The sequence below is a fragment of the Acinonyx jubatus genome, chromosome B4 (genome assembly GCF_027475565.1).
Source record: "Acinonyx jubatus isolate Ajub_Pintada_27869175 chromosome B4, VMU_Ajub_asm_v1.0, whole genome shotgun sequence".
Lineage (NCBI taxonomy): Eukaryota > Metazoa > Chordata > Mammalia > Carnivora > Felidae > Acinonyx > Acinonyx jubatus.
This window is the reverse complement of record NC_069387.1, coordinates 139219475-139245952: the sequence shown is the minus strand read 5'-3', so window position 1 is coordinate 139245952 and position 26478 is coordinate 139219475. Positions and strand designations below refer to the sequence as shown.

The window sequence follows — 26478 nt, the reverse complement described above, 5'->3', positions numbered from 1 at the left end:
AAGTCTGATGCTTAACTGGCTGAGCCTCCCAGGCGCCCCTGGGATAAGAATTTAAATTAGAAAAGATTTCAGTTCTCTGGGAGTAGAGGCCCTAAGGCAAGGCAGAAGGGAAGAGGGAGACCAAGACCCCATGTGCTCACGGTGCACACCCAGGGGGACGCCCTCCCCATCAGCACCCACCTTCCGTGGCGGAGCCAGCTGCCCACAGCCAGTGCTGCTCTGCTATCCCTGCCTGCCTGACCGTCTCCCGCAGGCACCAGAGAGGTATCTGCTGAAGAGAGGACCACTTCCCACTGGCCTGGGCAAGAGCTGCTAGGGTGGCCTTCTACTGTGAGTGACCAGGATTTGCTCTTTCAGGACGTTTTATGTTGGAGAGCTATAATAAAAGTTCTATCTTGGGGAGAAAACAGGAAGGAGATGGACTGTATTACCCCAGTCCCTCACAGTGGATCAGAAATCTGCCCTCTGCTTTCAGGGCAATTCTCTGTAAGCCTACACCAAGGCCTATCCCACGGTCACTCGGTGTGTTTCACCAGCGACCTGTCCGGTCAACCCTGTGACAGGTCTGGGAAATGGTTTCTCTGTACAGACTATGCTTGTTCCGGGCAGAACCTTGTCTGGATACTGAGGTCCAAATGCCTGCCCCTGACAGACCCCCGCCCAGTGCACCTGCCCTGTCTGCCCACCCCCCTGCTGACAGTGCAAGACACGCAGAGAGCCACCCAGGGCTGGCAGGAGAGCCCACTTACCAGCAGTAAGCCCATGGTGTTGAGCCGGCAGAGTTCCTGGTTGATGCTGGGCGTGTTCGTGTGCAGCAGTGCAGCCATGAGGCGGGCCCCGTGCAAACGGGCATTCCCCAAAGGCTCCTCCAGCACGCCAATGGTGGTCAGGATCGCTTTTTTCTACAAACACAAGAGCACCACCCAGTTAGAGACTTGCAACCAGCATGGATGGCCGCTACTGGCTTCTCTTAGCTCTGGTGCTAACTGCTCAAAGGGCCAGGCCACTACTCCATGAAGCGGCTCAGCCTGGGGAGGCATGCGATGTGTGTGTGGAGGTTCCTCAAGCCAGTGTTGCCTATGAGAGGAAATAAGGGGTCAGCAGGGTTAGGGACCCCAGCACTCCCTTCAGGGCCTCACAAAATAGTAAGCAATGGTGGTCTACTGTCCCCAGAAGCCCAGGGCTCTCTGGTCCCAGCAAACCAAGCAAAGACATGTGCATGTCAAGTTATGAGACATGTCCAACATGGGGCCAGCTCTCTGGGGGACACACTGTCAGGACACCGAGCTAACAGACACCCCATGAACATACTTGAAGGAGACAAGTAACAGCTGGCCTCATCAGATTGGATGCCAGGGTTTTCTGACCCCACACACATGCAGCATAATGTTTCATTAATGAAATGTTCCAGAATCCCTACCTTCATAGTGCAACAGATCATAGTAGGTGCTACGAAGCACCAAGGAAAGGGAAAGGGGCCCTGACAGAGGAGAGGGGCTCCACAGTGAGCTCCACGGTGGCTAAGCGACTGAGCCCTTCTCCGTGTGACCCAAGTGCTGCCTGGAGCTATTGAGCTGAGCAAAGGCCTCCCCTGGGATTTTCCCTGACCATTGGCCAGGTACCCCTGACTTGGAGGCCAGACCTACAGTAAACTTGGGCTCTCAGACGGCCCCTATTTCAGACTGCAAGAGTCATCTGGGGGGCTGCAAAATGTCCTCCCCATCCAGCCTTACCTCAGAGAAGAGACGGACATTCAGCAGATGAGGGTATGGAAACATGCCTCTGGGATCTGTCTGGTGGATCTCAAGTTGGGATGTCTGGTGGTCTCCTTGCAAACCATCCTGCCTATAATGCCTGCATAGGGACCTAACAGCTGTTCAGGGTCACCCACCTTTGGCGGGCTGAGTAGAAGCTGGTGGAAGTCCTTCAGTCGTGGCTCAATGCCGTGCAGTATGCTGCTGCTGACGGTACACAGCCCTTCCAGTCCCTGAGAAAAGGAGTCCACCAAGCCCTCTGTCCTGTGGATGAGGACAGCAGATGGAGACACAGGGCATACACCCCCATCCTCTGTCACACCTCGCCCCCCAACTTCTCCACCTATTGGCTCAAGAGTGGTTTGGTGGCTGGTACAGAGAGAAGAGAAAAGCAACAGTGGCCTTTAGAAAACACTCCCGGGTGATGGCCAAGGACAGCCTCCTCACCCCCACGGGGCTGGTGGCACCTCACACGCACCGGACTACCTCTGGCCCCCACCTCTGGTTTTGGAAAACCAGGAGACAGGACTCCACATCGTCCCTCCAGCTTTTTCGAACTAATTTCTCTGAGATCTTTATTTAAATGCTTTTTCCAGTTATAAAAGTAATACGTGACCATTATAGAAAAACATTTTAAATACAAAAAAAGAATTAAAAAAAAGAATCAGCTGGCTCATCTCTGTTTTTATGTCTCATTTCCATGCTGTCCCTTTACTGCAGGCAAGGTTGGGAGAGGCCTTGAGAAGAAAAGGCCCAGGCTTCCAGGATTCACAAAGATTGAAAGAAAAAAAAAATCAGCATTCTTGGGGTACCGGGGTGGCTCAGTGAGTTAAGCGTCCAACTTGGGCCCAGGTCACAATCTCATGATTGGTGGCATCGAGCCCCAGATCACGCTCTGCACTGACACTGCAGGGCCTGCTTGAGATTCTCTCTCTCCCTCTCTCTCTCTCTCTGCTCCTCCCTGAGCATGTATGTGCTTTCTCGCTCTCTCTCTCAAAATAAACATTAAGAAAATCAATATCCTGATTGTCTAACTAGAGAAAACAATGATAATGTTATAATTCTATTTTTAGGTAATAAACTAATAGATCTGTATTGGATCCCAGAGAAAGAGACACAAAAACTGCTACTAATCCCATACCAAGATTAACTCAATTTCTTGTCATTTCTTATTCTTTGGTTGTTGTTGTTTTAAATTTTTTAAAATGTTTATTTTTGAGAGAGAGCAGGGGAGGGGCTGAGAGAGAGAGGGAGACAGAATCTCAAGCAGGATCCAGGCTCTGAGCTGTCAGCACAGAGCCCAACGTCAGCACGGAGCCCAATGCAGGGCTTGAACTCACAGACCGCGAGATCATGACCTGAGCCAAAGTCAGACGCTTAACCAACTGAGCCACCCAGGTGCCCTTTTTTATTGTTATTATTTTTTAAATAGGCTTCATGCCTAGAATGGAACCCAATGCGGGGCTTGATCTCATGACCCTGAGATCAAGACCCCGAGATCAAGACCCTGAGCTGAGATCAAGAGTTGGATACTTAACTGACTGAGCCACCCAGGTGTCCCTATTGCTTTTTTTTTTTTTTAATTTTTAAAGTCCAGTTTATCAGTGCTGGGAGCTTCAATGAAGTCCCCTCCAGGAGAAATAAGAGAACTAGTCATCCTGGGAGACAGGCCACTACCACAGCACATGACGGGACAGAACAGATCAGACATACACACACACACACACACACACACACACACACACACACCTCACAGCCCACACCCCCACACATTGGCGTGTACATACAAAAACCACTCACACAAACACACACACACACACACACACACACACACACACACCCCACACACCACACTTACACACATCACACACTGGGACAGTCTATGGAGAAACCCACTGTTCATACCTATTCCACAGATACATCTATAAACACCTTGTAAGCTGGCGACATTGGGTACCTTCGGCCTGAGGCAGGAACATGACTGACGCCAAAGGTCAAGGAGCTGTAAGTTTATCTTTTCAACAAAGAGAGTCTACCCATCATTAACAATTAGTTAAAAACCCCACACACCCAGACCACTCATCATATTCAAGCTCTCATGCAAGACACTCACCCAGCCCGCCTTGTTTCCAACAAGGTAAGTAACACCTGAGTCCCACTAACGAGGCAGCTCTCAGTCTGGTCTCCATCAAACATGTTCTTCAGAAGCTGCTCCACACAGTCCTGCCTGTCAGACACACACAGAGGTCACTGCTGCTGGAGCAGACACACAGGCCAACGTCCAAAGGACCGCCTCTCCTCTCTATAAAGGAGCAACACCCTAAAACTCGAGCGGCTTCGCTTGGGCTTCAGGCTGGGCACCCAGGGTTCTCACGACACTCCTGCCCCTGCTGGCTTAGAGTCACTACACATGCCAAGGGTCCCCTGGAGACCCCTCCTCCCATGAGAAACAGGCTCATCAAGTTAACTAGATGGGAGTATTTCACAGCCAGCTCATCAGAATCTGGGCATCTGCAGTATCTGCCTGTGCTCAGGGCAGGGCTTGGAGGCCTCCTCATGCTCAGAAAGACCCCACCCCACCCAGCCAGGCACCCGCAATGCAGCCAGCACTCACGACTCCAACACTGTGAGGAGGGGGTCTGGCTCCGGGGCCTCCTGCAGCTGACTGGCCTGCTCTCTGCCCAGCCTGACGATGTCACAGAGAGTCTGAGAGGCGTTGGACTGTCTCTGGAAGGAAAAGGAGACACAGCACTCCCCTCAGGGCTGGGGAGAGAGGCCAGTAGAGCCGTCCCACTGCTCAGTTCTCGGAAGAACACACTGGACTCTCTAAACAAGTCCATTTCAGAGAAAACTGGTAGGCCTTTCTGAATGTCAGGATGCAATCCGGTCAGACCTTTCAGCTGTACTGAACTAACCCAGACTCCAGATAGGGCTCTCGAGGGTCAGATACACCACAGAGACATTGCTCTATCCCTGGAACCATTTTGAGATGTGCTGCATATGTGACCACGTTACTGCCACTGTATTTTAAATTAATATTTAAAATATTAAGTATTAAACTGTAGCTGGTAACACTCAGAATGAGTCCTATGAGCTAATGGAAACAGACAAGGTGCTACAGAAAACAGAGGCCTCAACTCTTCTAGGGAAACATTAATCCTTAACTAGTGAAAATCTGGAATCAGTGCACTCGCAACAACATGGGGTGTTTAGTGGTGCAGCTAAACTAACTAGAGAGAAACTCAGCCCCCTGGCTCCATGCCGGGAGTGTCAGAACATGCAGCCGTGACCTGCACACTGTGGGAACTCTGGGCTACAGAAAGTGTTTGCGTGACTACTTTAGGGAGAAATGAAAGCAGTCAGGTGGTCCCTGTGGCCTCACCCCTGCGTCTGGGCCAGGAACAGACCAGTCGGCGGCCTGTGGTGCTCACACTGGTGGAGGGGCACCCGCCCTCCTCAGTATGGAGCATAGGCACCCTCACCCGGCTGTCTGACGGCCCCGTGGGCGGAGAGGAACAGAGAACAGTGTGGCCAGGCCACAGCACAGGCTCAGACACAGGTCGGCACCACTGTTCTCAAATTGCTGAGGGCAGCGTGTCTGTTTACTTTTGTCATGCACAGAACAAATACACCCCAAGTTCTTCAACAGTGATCACTGCAGGGAGCAGGCAGGGGGCCAAGAGGAAGCCCCACTGCCACCCTACATGCTTCCACACCGGCGGTGGGGACCTCCCTCCCAGAGGCTTTACGCCCTCGTAAACCCCACCTCCTCAGCCACTCACTTCTAGAGAGCAGAGTACAGCCACAGTGCGGACTGTCCCTTCTAAGACTGCAGAAGAAGAACTTCCGTCTTGCTCACTCCAAGGGAAGCCAGCAGCACGTTGTGAGCTGCCCCGTGGACAGGTCCACGGCCCTCAAGGAACGGAGTCCTGTTGAGCCACTGGTGACCCTGGAGGCAGGGCCTCCCCCAGCTGAGTCCTGAGATGACCACAGTCTTGTAAGAGACCCTGGGCAGAGGACCCACTAAGCTGTGTCCAGGTCCCTGACTCATAGAAAGAGAAATTTAAAAAATACTTGTTCTTATAAACAACTAAGTTTTGGGATAATTTGTTACTCAGCCAGAGATGTGATCACTAATATAATTCTGGTCAAATTGTTTTTTATAATATGTATTACTTTTTTTAGTAAAAAGACATAGTCTGGAAGTCTGTGCTTGATTGAAGGAAGAAAAGTATGTAACTCTTGCCCTCAGCGGCAGAGAGCGTTCTTTAGTAGCCCCGAGTGAGGGGCTCTGCGGAAGGTGGGCTCTGTGGGAGCCATACTCACATCTTCATCCTGACTTGGGTGGATCAGCTCCACCAGCCTCTGGATGATCTTCTCTTCATTAAGCCACTGAAAGGGAAAAAGAGGCCTGCCAATGATGCTGTTCACATCTAACTAAAGAGAAGGAAAGTCCGTCAGTGCAGAAGAAATCCACGTGCCAGGTTCCAGGGATAGAGATCTGTCCAACGTATGTGTCCACCCAGACCCAGAAAGAACAAGTAGTGACCAAATTCTGGAGAGACCTGAACTCCACAAAGAAGGGACCAGTGGTCCAGACGCCTAAACATACTGTCCTCAGGGTGTCTCGGAAGACAGAATGAGCTGGAGCCCAAAGCCACCCAGGCACCAACAGGGCTGCCCCGGTGCACAGCCTGGCTGCACATGGACGCTCTGCTCTCTGCCGTGTCAGGGCCTTTCCAAGGTCGGGAGAAGCAAAGAGGTCTGGTGCCGGTGCCTGAATGCTGTGAGGACTACAATGCCCGACACTATTTGAGGCCCAAAGGTGGTGGGGACCCAGGGAAGACCAGTGAGTTTCCTTATCCAAAACTGGGAGATCTGCCCCCGCGGTTGCTAACATGAAGTTAATGTGGGCTTTCCGCCATTAACAACAGCTGACGTTCATGCTGTGTCTCACTGCCTAACATTAGCTATTTATGACTGACTCTTCGTGGGAGGCTGCTCCATAACGAACCTAAACATGAGAACGGCTACCCTGATGACAACTGTTACTGGGTCCCAGGAGCTGGAAAATGGGCAAGAAGGCCCAGGCCTTTACTTTAAATTCCATCACAGACAAAACCTGCCAAACAACAGTGAACAGTTTATCCCGCACTCATTTCCTGGCTCCTCTGAGACTCCTCCTCTTTTCTGGGAAAGAGAATCCTCCTCTTTTCTGGGAAAGCCCTCAGGGAGTTATGAGCAGCTCGTCAGGCTGCGAGCCTGTCAGGACAGACACGTGCACAGACTCCAGGTCAAAACACAGACCTGCTCAGGTCTCTGTGATTTCTCTGCGAAGAATCCTTGTCAGCTGTTGCCTTCTTCATAGGTAGGTGCCAGATAATAGAGCCAGGACCTGACAGAGCCCCTGCTCTGAGGCCATGGGGACACTAGGGTCTGGGGGGTGGTGAGGAAAGTCCTTTTCTTCCTCTTCACAGAGAAGGAGCCCAGAGAGTGTCAGGAGGAAAAGGAACACTCTGCTCTTTGTTTCTCAACAGACTGAGGCAGTACAGCAGAAAAGGTACAGACTGCAGACCCAGCCTCAAAATACAAGCCCTGACAAGAACCCATGATGACCCCACAGGGAGAAAATCATGGCGGGTGGAAGGCCGGAGGTACTGGCCCTCCAGTGCTCTCTGAGTGCCTTCACCCAACTCTGACCTCCCTGAGGCAGGCCCTCACCATGCACTCGGCCTGCACTCAGCCGACAGGGAGAGGGCTCCAGAGAGGAGGGGCCCACACACTCACATGCAGGACTTCCTGCCGGAGCCCAGCAGGCTCCACGCAGCTGACAAGGCGCAGCAGCAGGTCCATGAGGGCCGAGGTGCCGATGTGCTGCAACACCAGACTGACGAACCTGTCCTTCTTCTTCAAGAACAGAATCACCTGAAATCAAACACACCGTGCGTGATAAGCCTGACACCCATGAAATGCTTCCCCCAAGAACTCTCATGAGAAAGATTAATTTTCAATTACACTGAGCAGAAATTATGGAGACCTAGAAAAAGTTGTAAGACAGACCTTTCCAAGGACAGGCAGAGACCTGAACACAGGGAAGTCTGTGGCAGTGGTGGGGGCCCATGAAGATCCCCGGCTGATGGAGAGCTTCACGGTTTGAGGCTTTATGCTCTGATGACACAAATATCCTCAGATAGCACAGCAGCCATTCAGTACTGCTCGTTCAGTACTGCCTCAAGTTCTCCCAACAGGAATAACCAATGTGAACAGACCGGAGCAGAGTAACGTCGTCGCTGCAACCCCCAGACCTGGGATGCAACCCGACAGCACAGAGCACACGAGACAGCCAGTCACTGACAGGCCGCAGCCAGGGAGGGAAAGAGGACTAAGGTTCTACAAAGGAAAAGGCGGCGATGCATGGCCGGCTGGCGACCAGTGCCACCAGGATGTGGACAGCCGGGCGTGGGGGTGGGCTGCAGGTGAGAGTGGAGACGGAGGTGGAGAAGCCTGGGCAAGTCCTTCTCAATCGCACGTCTACGAGCTCAGCTCAGCTCAGCCAGAGATTAAGTGCCTACACCATGCAGGTCACCGAGGTGGACCCAGGCTTCTAATGGAGATGGGGGGGCACAGAGAAGGCCCACCTTGCTGAGGGACCCCAGCCATACTCATGCTGGGATGCGAAGAAGAGGAGGGGGGAAGAAGGAAAAGAGGTGAAGGGAAGGAGGCTCTGTAAGGAGAATGAGTACAGACCCCTAGAGAAGGCGCCAAGAACAACATCAGGAATGAAACAAGGTGCATCAGGACAGAGCCCATGGGTTATCACCAGGATAGGGTTAGTAGAAACGATTTCATGACAATTTATGTAAATTTAGAAAAAATGAAAAATTTCCTTAAAAAACACACTCATCTCAAACTGACAAAAAGGAATAAAAAATCTGAATAGTTCTAGGAGCATCAAAAGAAACAAAATCTATAATTAAAAGCCTCCTCATATAGAAAATTCCAAGCTCTAATGACTTTCTAGTAAATTCTACCCAGTATTTAAAGAAAAATAATTCTTAATCTTACATACACTCTTCCAGGAAACATAAAATGAGAGAATATGCCCCATATCATTATATAAGAACATAAAACTTTGATTCTAAACACCTGATATAGGGAGCACCTGGACGGCTCACTTGGTTAAGCGCCTGACTTTGGCTCAGGTCATGATCTCATGGTTCATGGGTTTAAGCCCTGCATTGGGCTCTGTGCTGACAGCTCAGAGCCTGGAGCCTGCTTCAGATTCTGTGTCTCCCTCTCTCTCTGCCCCTCCCTGTTCATGCTCTGTCTCTCTCAGTCTCTCAAAAATAAATGTTAAAAAAAAATCTAAACACCTGATAAGGACATTGTAAGATAGGCAAATTATAAGCCAATCTCACTGATGATCACAGATGCAAAACTTCAACACATGAAAGAAAGCATAATGTACCACAACCAAATGGGTGAGGTTAATACCATGAAACCAATGCTAGCTTAACATTAGAAAACCAATGGGCAGGATTTATGAATTAACAGAATAGAGAAGAAAAATCATATGATCAACTCAATAAAGACATCTGATAAGTTTCAACAACATTAATGTTATAAAAAGACTAGGAATAAAGAAAATTCCCTTAACTCTGATTAAAACAAAAAAATCTATAAAAAACTCATAATATACTTCATACTTAACTATGAAATGTTGAAAGCTTTCCTTCTGACGTACTAAAACAAGGAGACCCACTATCACCAGTTTGATTCAATACTGTACTAAAGGTTCTAGCCAATGCAATAGGGCAAGAAAAAGAGATAAAAGGTATAAGAATTGTAAACGACAAAATAAAACTGTCATCAATCAGAGTTGACATGATCCTGTGCATGGATGAAACAAAATGACAGATAAGTTATTAGAATAGCAGCTTTACTGATAATCACCAAAAACTGGAATCAGCCTCGATGTACTTGAACATGTGACTGGAGAAACACGTGGTCCACCTGCCCCACAGAACACTGCTCGGCAGTAACAAGGAATGTACTGTGGAAACACAACGACCTGGATGAATCTATAGTGAATTCTGCTGGAAAAAACTAGTCAAAGACTACATATTGTATGCTTTAATTTAAATAACATTTTGAAATAACACAATTTTAGAAATGGAAACAGATTAGTGCCAGAGGCTAGGGATAGGTGAAGGGGTAGAGGTGAAGGAAGATGGAAGTAGCTATAAAAGGGCAACACGAAGGATCCTTGTGGTTTTGAAAGTGTTCAGTATCCTGACTTTGATAATGGATAAGTAAACCTATATAGGTGATAAACAGTACCAAACTTAATACACACAGACACACACACACACAGCTATAAGCAAAAGTGAACAAATCTGAATAAGATCAATGGACTGTATGAATGTCAATATCCTGGCAGTAATGTTCTACTACTGTTTTGCAAAATGTCACCATTGACAAAACTGGGCAAAGTATACAAAGCACCTCTTCAAATTACCTTATACAACTGCCAAGTGAATCCACAATTATCTTAGTAAAACATTTTGATAAAAAAGATATTATTTAGAATAATATGAAAATATCAACTACCTAAGAATAAACCTGATGAAACATGTGTAAGACCACTACACAGAGAATTATAACACGTTACCAAGAGAAATCAAAGAAGCCCTAACTACTTAGCTTTGTCACTGTAGCACGAAAACAGCCATAGACATTATGTAAGAATGGATGTGTTTCAGTCAAATTTCATTTCAAAAATAAGTGGCAGGTTGGATTTGGCCTGTGGGCCATAATTTGCCAACCCCAATCTAGAGCCAATGTAAGCCTAATAAAAATTTTGGTAGGTTTTCTTGGGAGAGGAGGGCTGGGGAGAATGTGGAAACTGACCCTCAGTCCAAAAGCTGTTCATTCTAGGGGCACCTGGATGGCTCAGCTGGTTAAACATCTAACTCTTGATTTTGGCTCAAGTCATGATCTCACGGATTGTGAGTTCAACAATGTAGCCTGCTTGAGATTCTCTCTCTCCTTTCTCTGCCCCTCTCCCATTCACACACTTGCTCTCTCAAAATAAATAGACTTTTTTTTTTAAAGTTGTTCATTCTAAAATAATGCAAAAGGCAAAAATTAGTAAAAAGAAATACTGAAGAAAAACAAAGTGAGAGGACTAATTATCAAATACCAAGACTTATAAAACTACGGGAATTAGGACAGCATTGCATCAGTGCAATTACAAACAGGACAACAGAGCAAAGTCCAGAAACAGACACACGATATGTGAGCCCCTGACTTATGATGGGGGGGGGGGGGGGGCATTATTGTAAAGCAACTGAGAGAGAAGGGCCTTACCAATAAATGCTGCTGAGCTAACTGGACATCCGTATTTAAAAACCAAAAACAAACTGTATATCATTTACAAGAATCAATTTCAGGGGTGCTTGGGTGGCTCAGTCAGTTAAGCATCCAACTCTTGACTTCTGCTCAGGTCATGATTTCATAGTTGTGAGATCAAGCCCTGTGTCGGGCTCAGTGCGGAGCCTGCTTGGGATTCTCTCTCTCTCTGTATCTTTGCCCCTCCCCATCTTGTGCTCTCTTTCTCAAAATAAATAAACTTAAAAAAAAAAAAAAAGAATCAGTTAAGTAAATTATAGACAGAAATGTGAAAGGTAAAACAATAAAACTTCTAAAAAAATACAGAAGATTTTTGTGACTGTGGTAGAGAGGTTTCTTAACAACAAAAAAACCCACCAACCATAAATTAAAAAAAAAAAAAAAGCTGAACAACATAAAAATCTGAACCTTTGCTCATTAAAATACCACTAATACTAAGGGGTGTGGGTGCAGCTAGCCAGAGTGAAAAAGATGCTTGCAACACAAAGTCAACAAAGGACTATATCCATGAAAACAGAACATTCCTGCAAATCAAAAAGAAGAGACAGCCTAACAGAAAATGGGCAAGAGACTTCCCAAAAGACAGTACCCAAATGGCCAATTAATATATGAAAAGGTATATATCCTTATTAGTCACCAGGGAGATCACAAATTAAGATCACAACACTATATTACATATACCCACCACAACAGCTAGAAGAAAAAGAATGATAACATTCAGGGTTAGCAAGCAAAAGGAACTGGTATACTCTGCTGGCTCAACCACTTTCATTCACTGCATCCATTCAAACCACATGCATGTCCTAGTTATGTGGTAACACCTAAAGCAATCACTAAAAATCTACACAGAGACACATGAGAAAACACTACAGGTAGATCAAAACGGAGTATTTAAAAAAAATTTTTTAATGTTTATTTATTATTTAGAGAGAAAGACAGAGTGTGAGTGGGGGAGGGGCAGAAAGAGAGGGAGACACAGAATCTGAAGAAGGCTCCAGGCTCTGAGCTGTCAGCAGAGCCCAATGTGGGGCTCAAACCCATGAACCATGAGATTATGACCTGAGCCGAAGTTGGACACTTAACCAACTCAGCCACCCAGGCACCCCCCCAAAAATGGAATTTTTAAAAATTTTTAAAATTTAAACTTAAATGAAATTTTTTTAATTTTAATTTTTTTAATGGTCAAGTTAACACCCAGGGCAAGGAAAAGAAACGAAAAACAGAACAAACAGAAAACTACAATAAAATGGCAGTCCTGACATATCGATAATTACATTAAATGTAAATGGCCTAAATATGACAATTAAAGATAGATCAGTAGAACAGATAAAAACACATAACTATGTATTGTTTATAAGAAATTCACTTCATTTTTTTTTTTTTAAGTAGGCTCCATGCTGGGCGTGGAGCCCAAAGCAGGGCTTGAACTCATGACCCTGAGATTAAGTAAGACCTGAGGTGAGATCAACAGCTGGACACTTAGACTGAGCCACCCAAGTGCCCCAAGAAATTCTTTTCAAATATAACAATTCACACACAAAAAAACTACAGTTATCCCTCTTTATCCACAGGGGATACATTCCAAGACCCCCAATGGATGCCTAAAACCATGTATAGTACTGAACTCTATATGTACTGTTTCTTCCTATCCATACTTACTTATGAAACAGTTTATGAATTATGCACAATAAGAGATTAACAACAATAATAAAATAGAACAATTATAATAACATACTATAATAAAAGTTATGTGAAAAGTTATGTGGTCTTTCTCTCTCAAAATATCTTATTGTGCTATATTGACCCTGCCTCCTGTAATGTGAGATGATAAACTGCTTATCTGATGAGATGCAGGGAGGTGAATGACCTGGGCACGTGATGTGGCATGAGGCTCCTACTGACCTTCTGATGCTGTCAGGAGAAGGATCACCTATTTCTGGACCAGGCTGACTGCAGACAAGGTGGAACTACTATATGCAAATATTCATAGCAGCCTGATGTCTAACAGACAAAAAGTGTCAACAACTAATATGTCCTTCAAAAGATGAACAGTTAAACTGTGGTCCATCCACAATCTGGACTACTCCTCAGTAATAAAGAACTGTAAAGAGTCCTTATCCTGTAGAAACACATATGGGAATATTTACATATAAAATAATAAAATATCTGCGATTTGCTTCAAAATAATCTGGAATGGGGGTTGGTAATAGGGGGAACAGAAAAAATAAGATTGGTCAGAAACACACAACTGTTGAAGCTGTGTGAAAGAAACACCAGGGTTTGTAAACTATTTTCTCTTTAAATGTGTGACATAATCGGGGCACCTGGGTGGCTCAGTGAGTTAAGCATCCGACTTCAGCTCAGGTCATGATCTTCCGGTTCACGGGTTTGAGCCCCGCGTTGGGTTCTTTGCTGACAGCTCAGAGCCTGCTTCAGATCCTTGTCGCCCTCTCTCTGCCCCTCCTCCTCTCACACTGTCTCTGTCTCTGACTCTCTCTCTCAAAAATAAATATTAAAAAACAATTTTTTTTAATGTGTGAAATAATCTATAATGAAAAGTTAAGAAAAGGCAGTAGGTCCTTCCAGTGCAGCCCGCCTTTCTATGGAAACATGTGATGAAGCACTTTGGCCCTATCCCAGCAGACCCTAGAACCACGTCAACTCCTGGGTTATTGATACAGAACTCTGGTGTAGCAATACCACAGACTCCATGTCTGCTAAAAAGAATATGGTAGCTCTAGGGGCGCCTGGGTGGCTTGGTCAGTTAAGCATCCGACTTCAGCTCAGGTCATGATCTCACGGTCTGTGAGTTCGAGCCCCGCGTCAGGCTCTGTGCTGACAGCTCGGAGCCTGGAGCCTGTTTCAGATTCTGTGTCTCCCTCTCTCTCTGCTCCTCCCCTGTTCATGCTCTGTCTCTCTCTGTCTCAAAAATAAATAAACGTTAAAAAAAAAATTAAAAAAAAAAAAAGAATATGGTAGCTCTATAAGAAAAGATGTACAAAATCTATTTCTAAGTGAAAAAAACAATTTGTAGTATTCAGAGTAAATCATTATGTGACAATAAATAATAAATACATATTAATATGTCTTACAGGGGGCGCCTGGGTAGCTCAGTCGGTTAAGCGTCCGACTTCGGCTCAGGTCATGATCTCGCTGTCCATGGATTCAAGCCCCGTGTTGAGTTCTGTGCTGACAGCTCAGAGCCTGGAGCCTGCTTCGGATTCTGTGTCTCCCTCTCTCTCTGCGATCCCCCACTCATACTCTGTCTCTCTCTCTCAAAACTAAATAAAACATTAAAAAAATATATTTAATATGTCTTACAGAAAAAGAACAGGAAAAGAGGAACATCAACTAAATAATCAACAGTGGTTGATCTAGAGTATTAGAGGAGACCGTTCATGTGTTTCTGTCTTGTTTAAATTCATAGAAATGTGTTACATGTTTGTCAATATAAGAAATACCTTTAAACAGTGCATTTCATATTATTTTGATGCACTGGACAAGGGAAGAAGACAGAAATATTAAGAAGCAGTAAAATTCAGCAAATTCTGAAAGTAGCAGAGGAATATTGTGAAGCTACAGACAATTATGAGCTGAGATGCAAGAGCCAGACTTGAAAGGTCTTTGGAATTTCTACCACTACCCGAGAGCCACAGTGACCCCCACTACCCATCAGTGACCCCCTCCACTACCGACAGCCAGTGACCTCCCCTCAACTAGCCAACAGCCACAAGCCACAGTGACCACCCCCGACCACTACACGACAGCCACAGTGACCCCCGGCTATCTGACAGCCAGTGACCCCCCCCCCCACTACCCGATGGCCAGAGTGACTCCCTCACTATCCAATGGCCACAGGGACCCTGCCCCCACCACCACGACCACTGCCCAACAGACACAGGACACCCCTACCACTCCCTGCCTGATGGCCACAGTGCCCCCTGCCCTCAATCCTCGCAGCACTGTCACTAGTGTGAGGGACTCCCTGTCGCGTCCTAGAACCACTGCCACTACTAGTAGCCTCTCTCACTACCTGCATTACCGCCACTCTTCACTTATGCTCTGACTGGTTCAGAAAAAGATCTGAGGTGAGGTAGTCCTTTAAGATCCCTTGCAAAGCTAAGATTTAAGGTCCTACGAAAGGTATGTTCCACTGAACACTTACAACATGCCAACAATTTCTTCGGGTGAATGATGGTATGCCCTGAAGGTCACGCCTTCTCAGAATCCCAGACATGCACACAAAATTTGGGTCTGTTCCTTCATCACCAGATATTTGATGATACTGAACACTTATGTTATAGTTAATAATGTAACTTATAATTAACACTTATAGTTAATATTAATAAGTTAATAGTTAACTTATATATATAGTTAATATATATAGTTATATATATAACTATATAACTATAGTTATAGTTCATGTAATGAACACTTATAGTTAATAGTTTTGGGACGTGATAATGCAATCTGCTCAGCAAAGTCTTGTCCCCTCCTAGAGATATGTTTAAAAGAATTTTTTAAAGTTCTTATATTTTTTTATTATGTTTTTAATGTTAATTTATTTTTGAAAGACAGATAAGACAGAGCATGAGTGGGGGAGGGGCAGAGAGCGATCGGGAGACACAGAATCCAAAACAGGCTCCAGGCTCCATGCTGTCAGCACAGAGCTCGACTTGGGGCTCAAAACCATGAACCGCGAGATCATGACCTGAGCCAAAGTCAGACGTTCAACCAACTGAGCCACCCAGAGACGCCCCATAAGTCCTTACATTTTAGAGATATATACCATAATATTTTTTAAAATATTTATTTTGAAAAAGAGAGAGAAAGAGAAAGTGGGGGAGGAGCAAAGAGAAAGGTGGGGGGAAAGAGCGAATCCCAAGCAGGCTCTATGGTCTCAGCACGGAGCTCGATGTGGGGCTCCATCTCACAACCATGAGATCATGACCTGAGCTGAGATCAAGAGTCAGGCATTTAGCCAACGGAACCACCCAGGCACCCCACCATAATATTTAGTTTTTAAAAAAATTTTTAAGGTTTAGAGAGACAGAGGCGAGAGACAGAGACAGAGAGAGAGAGAATGCGCACAAGCCAGGGAGGAGCAGAGAGATAGGAAGAGAGAGAATCCCAAGCAGGCTCCACACTGTCAGTGCAGAGCCGGATGTGGGGCTCAAATTCACAAACCGTGAAATCATGGCCTGAGATGAAACCAAGAGTTGGATGCTTAACCAACTGAGCCACCCAGGTGCCCTTATACCATAATATTTATTAAAAATTACATGATATCCAGTATTTGTTTTGAAATAATCCACTGAGGATGGTAGGAAGGGATAAAAGGTGAATACTAACCAAAACTAACTGCTGAGGCTGGGGGCAGGCCTAGGACACCACCACACTGATGGCCCTGAAGCACAGGCAGCAGCAAGAACCCACTCTAAGAAGACCATGCTCCAGCTAATGAAACAAATGCACTCACTATTTTTACAGAAGCCTAATGCTAGAAGTTTTCTTTTATTTGCTTTGAAACAGTAAGTGTCCTCGACACATGGATACCTGCCACTCACATAAACAGAGCAGCAGATCTTAGAAGGTGGGCGTCCTAAGAACCTGTCATGATGCAGGCATATCCCTATTCCTCATGCCTGTGACTGGTCAGGACAAGACATGCCAGCGTGCTCTGGAGTCCTGTGCAGCTCTCAAGGATGGCGGGAAGAGCTGCTTATTCCAGAGCCAGGCTGCAGAAACATCCTCAGAAAGCCACTTTCCTCATCAAATTCCAACTCACACCAGCAGCCCACACTGCTCCACCTGTGTCCCACAGAACAGTCAGAAACACTGTTCTCCAAGCCCTAATGATACAGTTTGCACAGCGACAGCTGACAGAAAGAAATGTCAGCATCAGCTATGCCAGCCACCCCAAACCACACAAGCTTGACGGATTATTCACCTGTTCAGTCTTTCTTGCAATGAGGTTGCCAATGGTCTTGCTGAAAAAACTGGCGAGCAGAGGATTCAGAGGCGGCTCGTGGTCCAAGAAGTCGTAAAGAAGGTTCAGCAAAGTCTCATCCCCTCCTAGTCTGTCGTTGATCTGTGGCACGTCACATGTCAGCAGCTCACAGGCTGTGTTTGGATACCTAAGGGGGCACAATGCAAGCAACTGGAGGTGAAATTAGACTTCTCCAGCTCTCAGGAAGCTGCTTAAACGACCAGCCTCGTAGGAAGCAGGTCCATGGGTAAGACCAAAACACTCACAGACCTTGGAACGAAGTAAAAACGTGAATATTCTGTGACCAACTGGCATTTTTGACTACTACAAGCTCAATGTTTTTAACATGCATTTTTCTTGCTCCGCATACCCTACACTCTGGTATCTCACCGTTTCTGACTCTACTGCACTCTCTAAATAAACCTTCTGCGTCTTTTGCATCTCCTCTCTCAAAACCTCTGCCCTTACACCCACCTGCCAGGGCTCTCACCTCCTGTGACCACACAGTTAGTGACACCAAGTCCATCATGCGCACCCTCCCTCCCTCTCCATACCCTTCCTGTCCCAGCATACCAACAAACAGAACCAGCTTGTCTCTAGGCTAAAGAAATGCCACATCAGGGGTCCCTGGGTGGCTCAGTCGGTTAAGCGTCTAACTCTTGATTTCGACTCAGGTCATGATCTCACAGTTGGTGGGATCAAACCCTGCGTCTCTCTGGGCTGACAGTGCAGAGCCTGCTTGGGATTCTCTCTCTCTCCCTCTCCTCTGTTCCCTCGCCCACTTGGGCATGCTCTCTTGCTCTCTCACGCTCTCTCAAAATAAATAAACTTAAAAAAAGAAATACCAATATTGATGTACCAATACCAAATGATGTACTATTCACTTGATAAAAATGACCAGATACAAAATAATCTTTATCCCATCACATGTAATACCGTGACATCACTCTGCTCCCTGACTTACCTGATAGACGCAGGGTCACTGCCATTGCCCTGCAATGGGCACAGCTACCCAACAACCTGCCACATCCAGGACACAGCCCACAACAGCAGGGCCAGTAACAGTGCCTGGAGCCATATCCAGAAACATCTGGGAACGCAAGGGATCGTCCCATGGAGCTGACTGCCCTAGAGCACATCTGGCACAACCCAGGGCAAGCTCGGCAGCTTCAGTCACCTAGGTTAGTCACCTAACCTCTCTGTGTCATTCTCATTTGAATGTAGAGGTGCAAGTGCCCACCCTCCCCACAAGGATGAATATAAAACAGAGCAGTGCCTGGCACACAGTAAGCCCTGGGTCAAGGTCAGTCACTATGATCCTCCTGCTCCCGGCAGCCACCTGCACAAGCCCTAACAAAGGCCTGAACCACCGAGTGGTCACTGTGGCCTGGCTAGTGAGGCCTGGGTTTGAGACCCTGGAGAAAACAGTTGGCAGAGTATGGCAGTCAACCACATGTGGAAGGGGGAAGAAATTGAGAAATCTAGGTCTGGCTCAGAGATGGGTGCTCCTTGTCAGCCCCAAGAAGAGAAAGCACCTTCTAGAGACCAGAGAAACAGGGCCGTGTGGGCAGGCCGGGTGTGATGGACATGAGGCATTCACAAAGAGGTGTCCCAGTTCAATACGCAGGCAGGCCCAGGCCAGGAGAGGTGTAGGCAGTGCCCAGGGAGGGGTGGGAGCAGTGCCGACCTCATGGGATGGTTATAAGGGTTGAATGAGTCGGCTCAGCCCTATGGATGTACACTGTGAGACCAGCATGGCAGAGAACACAGAGGCGCCAGGGGCAGGTCGTCAGAGAAAGCCTGCTCAGAGTACAGGGCAGAAGGGCCAGGTCAGCGACCCTGAAGGCCAGAGCAAGACTTGTATCACACAGGCAGAGAGGTTCCCACCAGACTGCAAACAACAAGAGAAGACGTACCAATGGCACCAAAGAATCAAGTCCCAGAGAAAAGTATAGACTATTCCTTCAGGAGATGTTTCCAGAGCACAAGGAATGGTCCCAATCTGGTCTCCACACACAAGCAAATGTGCACACATGTGGCAAGCTGAGCTGTAAGGCACTGACCCTCTAAGGTGGAGGGACTGAGATAAAGTACTGATTTAGCTCGTTCTAAGATTTATGCAGAGAGTAGGAACTCCAGCTAAGCATGGCAGATCAAATATACAGGCTTGTTAGCATTCCCTCTCAAATTCCTACTCCAATAACACAGAGGAAAAAAGACAAGAAAAGAGAAGTGGAAATGATCCTTGGCAAGGCCCGGAGGACTGGCGTGGCACACCAGGGAATCGAAGTCTCAGGTGGCTACAGAGGGAGCACCAACTGGAAAGCACTGGACACAGAGGCAGCAGCTACTGGACAGGGCAGAGGGCCTGGCTCAGGAGAGGAGTGGGCTTCCTGACCCTCTCTTGCCAGGACAGGACTCAGAAGTTATTCCCAAGGGCACCTGGGGGGCTTAGTCAGTTAAGCATCCAACTCTCGATTTTGGCTCTGGTCACGATCTCACAGTTCGTGGGATAGAGAGCCCTGCACCAGGCTCTGTGCTGACAGCTCAGAGCCTGGAGCCTGTTTTGGATTCTGTGTCTCCCTCTCTCTCTCTCTCTGCCCCTCCCCTGCTCATTCTCTCTCTCTAAATAAATAAATAAATAAATAAATAAATAAATAAATAAATAACCAACCTTAATAAAAAGATTATTTTAAAAAAGGGTCTCTCTTTTAAAAGGAAATAAGGGCTGAGGCTCCTAGGTGGCTCAGTCGGTTAAGCATCTAACTTTGGCTCAGGTCATGATCTCATGAATCATGAGCTCGAGCCCTACATCAGGCTCTGTGTTAACAGCACAGAGCCCGCTTCAGTTCCTCTGTCCGCCCCCCCCCTGCCCCTCCCCTCCTGGTGTTTTTTCTCTAAGTAAATAAATAAACTTATTTAAAAAATTTTATGAATAAATATGATAAAAATTTTAAAAATCAATGAAAGGATAAGAAGATAAAATTTGAAGAAGCTTCTCAGATGTAGAACAAAAAGGCCGAGACAAGATATTAAGAGCAAAAATATGAAGAAAAGTATTAATTCAGGTGATCTAACACCTGATTAGAAATTGCAGAAAGAGGGGGCACCTGGGTGGCTCGTCTGGTTACTAAGCATCCCACTCTTGATTTCGGCTCAGGTCATGATGTCCTGGTTGATGAGATTGAGCCCCGTTTCAGGCTCTGTGCTGACAGTGAGGAGCCTGCTTGGGATTCTCTCTTTCCCTCTCTCTTTCTCTCCTTCTGCCTGCCTCTCCTCTCTCTCTTTCTCTCTCTCTCTCTCTCTCAAAATAAATAACTTAAAAAGCTGCAGAATGAGATAAGAGGGAAAACCGGAAGGGAGAAAATTATAAAAGAAGCAACACAAGAAGCTTCCCTGTGGGGAAGGCCATGAATTTATAGACTGAAAGGGCCCTGTGGTACCATGGAGTACCCCGCACAGGGACTGACAAGAACCCCAGGGCCAGCTTCACCGTGGTACGAATATGCAGCACTGTTCACAGCTGAGCCGACTGTTTACAAAACTCTCCTTGCTTACAGATGCTGCTTCTGGGACTGCCCTGCCTGACCCCGGGGGTGATCTCACAGTAGCAGGAGACTCCAGGACAACGGGACTAGACAAGGACCGAGGTGCCCCCTGGCGGAGAGAAAACCTGGGAGTCCAGCTGCATCTGTCCGGCTTGTCAGCAGCAAGGCCAGAAGACGAGCCAACCATGGAGTCTTCAAAAGGACAGAAAATGGCGTCTGTGCAGAGTCTAAGGCAGAGGGAGTTTCAAACAAGCATGAACAGAGAACAATGCACCGACAGGCCTCATCTGCAAACATCGCCCTTCACATCGTACTCCTCAGGAGGCTGCTAGAGAATACGACTCCCCACAGGAAGGAAACCAAAGACGATGACGAGGTCCCGGAATACGGAAGGTGGGCCTGGGTTCTCAGAGTGAGGAAGGAGGGAAACCCTCTCCCCTCCAGACGCCTCCCGCTGTGCCAAAACTTGCTGCGCCCCGCGGGGGCAGGCGGGAGGGTGATCCGGGCAAATGGGCTTAGCCAGCTTTCCTGCTCTGACTGTAGCACTGCAGGGTCTTCTGGGGGGTGTCCTTTCTGGGGGCTATCCTGCTGCAGCCCTGTTTCCTACCCAGCAAGCAGTTCTGACTGTGCAACTTGGAACAAGGAAGCCCACTGCCCAGAGTTACGGAACACACTCTCCACTGCACTCTGCAAGTAACTGCAGTGCTGTCTTGACGTCTGTCTGCTGGCTCTTTCGTCTGATTTCTCAAGTGGCTGAGAATTCAGCAGGCCAACTGGACAGGAGCCTCAAGAGAAAGACCAGGACCTCCTCATGGCTCTCAGGTTGGACCCAGTGGCCGAACTCTCCGCCCAGGGCTACTGCACAAGCCCTACCTGCCTGCAGACTCTGGCTTTATGCAGGAACAGCGGCTGCTGCCTGACCTCAAATTGGCACCCAGGGGCAGCTTCTCTGAAGCAGACATGGCTCCCACACATCCTCCCCTATGTGGACTAAAGTCCCCTCAGGTCTGCAGGCAAAGCCCTCGCTTCAAAAGCACGAAGGCCACAGGAGGCGTCGCTGCTGACCCCATCAGGCCGGCCACGATGGGCAGTTGCCTAGAGCCTTCAGATGCACAGGCAGTGCTTCTTGTACATCAACTTTACAGGAGCAGAGCCAGACTCACTCACTCATGTACGGTCTGTGGCGGCTCTCACGCCACATCAGAGCCGAGCGCCACAGCGGCTCCACTGGCCTGCGGTACTTCCTGTCTGCACTTTCAGAGCTGGTGTGCTAACTCCTGGCCGACGTCCCTACTTGTATCTTTCCCATCTTCGAACCCTAATCTTGACTCTACTGCTTTCTTACCCACCACCTCATCCATCTATCCATCCATCCTATTCCTTTTCTCAAAAAGGAAATTTTGGTTTAATTTTAATTAAAATCTAACTTTGGGGCGCCTGGGTGGCTCAGTCGGTTAAGCGTCCAACTTTGGCTCAGGTGGCGGTCCTGCAGTTTGTGGGTTCGAGCCCCACGTCGGGCTCTGTGCTGACAGCTCAGAGCCTGGAGCCTGCTGCGGATTCTGTGTCTCCCTTTCTCTCTGCCCTCCCCTGCTCACACTTTGTCTGTGTCTCTGTCTCTCAAAAACAAACATCAAAAAAATTTTTTTAATCAAATTAACTTTAATTTTTTTAATTTTTGATTTTTTATGTAAGCGATATGTACACCGGCTTTCAAACTCAGACAGTTGGACAGGGCCTGTAAGGCGGAGCAGCCTCCAGCCTCCCGTGTCCATCCTCAGACCTGCATTAACCTCCGTGTTTCTACATAAAATACAGATGCATTTCTTCATTTGTCACCCTCAGACGTTACAAACCAACCTCCCATGACGGAGGATGAAGACACAGCTCTCCTGCTCCCTGCCCCTCACCCTGTCTGTAAAATCCAACCACAACTCTTAAACCCAGGGCTTAGTCTACCCCGTGTGACTGTGCAGACACTGCTTACAGTGGAGCTGACGTGCTCACTTCGGTCCCATTCGCTAACTTCTCTAAGTCCCCAGAGTCATGGTTTTCTCACAGCTTTGTTTTCTTGGCTTTGTGCTCAGGCACGAATTTTCTGACTCCCCAACCTTCTGACTCTGAACACAAATGTCTCCTGGCTCACTGATGCCACTCCAAGATCCTTCTGCCCCGATCCGGAACACATGGCCCTGCCCCTGCTCCCCATCTTGCCACCAGTGCCCTCTACACAGGGAGACCATATAACTTATCACCAAACAGGACACATTAGGGGTAAGAGGGTAAAAGGGATGGGGGACACCCACAGGGACGCTGAGACAAGGGGCACTGACCAGGCATGTCCCGTGCACAACGGCTTCTATCCGACTTTCTGCAGATGGCCACCACAGCCCTAAACCCGCAGGATCCTCACCAACAAGCCCCTGCCTCTGTCTCGGGCTCTCCTCTGCCAGCATCTGCAGGGCTCCCTGTCAGAGGCTGTGACAGACCACCCTCACTGGGTGTCCCTAGATTGAATGTTCCCTGCACAGGCACTTCTCGTCACCCTCTCCAGCTTTCTTTTTCTCCTAAGACAAAAGTCAACAAAGACTTCTGTAAAAGTACAGAGAGTAAGTATTTTAGACAGTCTATGTTGTAACTAGCCAACTCTGCCCTTGTAGTCACCAAAGGCTGAGTGTGGCTGCCTTCCAACAAGACTTTCTTCACGGACAAGGAAATGTCAACGTGGTACCAATTTCATCTGTAACAAAGTATTATCCTTTGATTTTTTTCAACCATTTAAAAATGTAAAACTATTCTAGGGTGCCTGGGTGACTCGGTTAAGTGCTGACTTCAGCTCAGGTCATGATCTCGCGGTTTGTGGGTTCCAGCCCCGCGTCAGGCTCTGTGCTGACAGCTCGGAGCCTGGAGCCCGCTTCGGATTCTGTGTCTCCCTCTCTCTCTGCCCCTCCCCTGCTCACACTCTGTCTCTCCCTCCCTCTCTCAAGAATAAACATTAAAAAAAAATTTATGAAAAAAAATTTAAAAGAAAACGTAAAACTATTCTTAGCTTGCAGGCCATACAAAAACAGGATTTGACCTGTGGGCCACAGTCAGCCAACCTAAGACTTTACCACCATCCACTATCTGGCTGTCTACAGACACTGGAACCCGAGGGGTACCCTGTCTGCACCCATTCCCACTGTGTCCTTAGTCCCAGGCTCTGCCACTCTGTCCTATACTCTCATTCACACACCTCTGTCCTCACCCCCAGCCCTAGCCACACCACCACCGCCCTTCTGTCATCTCCTAACATGCTGGCCAAATGCTGAATGGAACATTTTAGGAAAAACTCTGAGAATGGTCAGTACTACTCACGACATGGCCTATTTCCTCTGATCCCAAGTCCCCGTGATCGAGCAGTCAGATGCCACCCACCCCTCCTGACAGGCCATCTCACTAGGCTGGGACCTACTTCCCACCAGTGTGCAGTCCCATCTGCTTCTTTGTCATGGGGTCAGTCTTCCCTCAACACATGTGCACTCAAGATACTCAGAACACAGCATAACTCAGCACAACTCACGATGAGAAATCACACACACAGAGATTCAGAAATCTCAAACCCCACAAAAACAGACCCCACGGGGAGTGACCTCCTTCCTCCTCAGATGGGGTAAATGTTTAAAGTGGGCTTTTTTGTCAGAAGCCCTGGCTCTGGCTGTCCTCAAATGCTGCCCACCAGCTCCCTGCCTGCCCTCCCTGCAGCCCTGCCCAGCTCTGGGCCCCCGTCAGAGCCTCGGTACATACTTGAAGCGGACCTTCTCCTCCATGTCCAGAGGTGGGTCCTGTGTGATGAGGCTCACCAGCTCCTCCATACACTGCTGCCTGCAGAGGAAGCCCAGCAGCTTCTGGTTCTGAGCCTTGCACTCCTGTAGGACGTCATCTTCGTCCAGTAACTCGCGCAACGTCACGTCCTCCTTATCCAGCAGCTTGTCGACATGGGACGTGGTGTTCAAGTCAAACTTCCAGAACATGGTGACGGCCACGAAGCTGCAAGCAAAGATTTGAGGGTCACTTCCCCCAAGCAGTGCAAATCCACCCTCAGAAAGTCTACACCAAAGCCCAACGAGTCCGTCCCCGGCACGAGCCAGGGCTGGAGGGTGCTCTCCCCAGGAGCTGCCCTCAACACATCTCCCATCTCCCTGGGTCCAGCTCCAAAGCCGGCAAGAGCTCCCCAGCTCCCAGCGCTGAGCCTGTGCCTTCTGTGGCTTCCCTCTCGCTGGCTCACCTTCCCTGCTCTCCTTTCCCACCCAATGCTGGACATACCTTCAGTGCTCTTACTCTCTTCCTCCACTCCCTGACGCCAGCACATCCCATGTCTCCCATGAGTCAGCACTGGGGATGCCCCTCCACCCTAAGAAAGTTAGCAACTCTACAGCCCACCTCCTCAGGGTCCCACCCCTGCCTGTGTGAACACTAGGCATCTCTCCCCAGTTGCATACATTTTTAATTTCCTGTATATCACGTTTCACATCTTAAAAAACCTCTCTGGCTAGGAACAGGCTGCCCCTCCCAAGACCAGCCAATTCTTAAAGACAGCAAGGGGCCCAAGCCAGAGCATCACTGTGATCTACTCCATCCAGAGCAACTACTCCTCTCTGGGCCCACACATCCCAGGAGACAATCTTCCTCTGCCTTCGTTATCCCACAGCCAGGGGCCAGGCAACTAGGGACCACCCCTACAGCTTAGAGCCCACCAAAATAATTCAAACTAGCTGATCCTAAGCTGTTCATCCTGCCATGCCTTATCTTTCCTGTGGAAACCCCAATAAAGGTCATGGCTTAAGTGTTCCCTGACTCCTGTCTTATACCTCCCGACCCCCCTGGGGTTTCCCCATGTGGCTCTGGGTGAGGCCCACACCTCCTATCTCCAGGACTGGACGTATAACAAACTTAGTTTTCCTGAGCCTCCCCTGTGTCTCCTCTCCTGCCCATGCCTGACTCACCATCTCACAAAAGAACACCAGACATCTGGCAGACCTCAACCTAAGCAAGTCAAACTCCTGACAGCTCACTTTGCTTGACCCTCAGCAGCTCTGCTGTCCCCCAGCCAGCCCCCCCCTTTCACCACCCATCCCACCAAATGACCCAGTCTTATCCTTGAAGCCACAATCTCCCTCACATCCACACCCCTGACACTAGGCCCCACACCACAGCCACCTGAGAAATCCCTATGGACCCCGCCATCCCTCTGCGTCACACACCACCCACCCTCTCCAGGCTCTTGCTGTCTTTGCCTGGACAACACAAGGTTTGTCCTGCTCAGTGAGTGTCATAGGGCAGGCTCTGAGGGCCTAGGCTGGTTTGCAACAAAGTTTTCACTGTTTGATACAAAATGAAAAACATAAAGCCTGTTATGTTTAACAAAGTTAAACCTGTATTTTGAGATTATGAATCTCTTCTTCAATGTTACATCGATTGTTTGCAAAATTATGGTAACGGGAGATGGGATTTATCTTCTCTAGTATCTTTAATCAGAAGAATAAAAGACCTCACACAATGTAGAAGCTGCAATTTGTGTGTGTGAAGCCCGCTGCCCTAGGAGCAGGCTCCACCACATCCAGCCAGCCCCCTTTCCTTCCTTTGCAGCCTCTTGCCTTTGCTACATCCAACTCACTTTTTCAAAACACAGGCACTTTCAAGTTCCTCTCAACTCAGCCGCAAAACCTCTGCTGCCCATATGCCTACCACTCACCAGGCTGCACTTTACAGCATTCCTCCAGGCCCTCTGGCACTTCCT

At 48.0% G+C, this 26478-nt stretch overlaps 1 protein-coding gene across 7 annotated transcripts in view; it reads right to left on the bottom strand.

Annotated features, from left to right (window-relative positions):
* PPP6R2 (protein phosphatase 6 regulatory subunit 2) overlaps window positions 1–26478 on the bottom strand; it is an 83131-nt gene that overhangs the window by 13758 nt on the left and 42895 nt on the right. For 6 of the 7 annotated variants that reach the window (XR_008288937.1, XM_027070358.2, XM_027070359.2 and 3 more), the window contains exons 3-10: window positions 24486–24728; window positions 17116–17302; window positions 7542–7679; window positions 6081–6146; window positions 4369–4481; window positions 3868–3981; window positions 1892–2018; window positions 750–902 (exon numbers count right to left, since the gene is read on the bottom strand). Coding sequence is in view for 6 of the 7 variants with exons in the window: in XM_027070358.2 (XP_026926159.1) it covers window positions 750–902; window positions 1892–2018; window positions 3868–3981; window positions 4369–4481; window positions 6081–6146; window positions 7542–7679; window positions 17116–17302; window positions 24486–24712 (1125 nt within the window). In the remaining variant the exon portion in view is untranslated. Of the gene's footprint in view, window positions 1–749; window positions 903–1891; window positions 2019–3867; window positions 3982–4368; window positions 4482–6080; window positions 6147–7541; window positions 7680–17115; window positions 17326–24485; window positions 24729–26478 lie in introns of those variants that run through there. The other variant, XM_027070363.2, reaches the window with a different exon arrangement.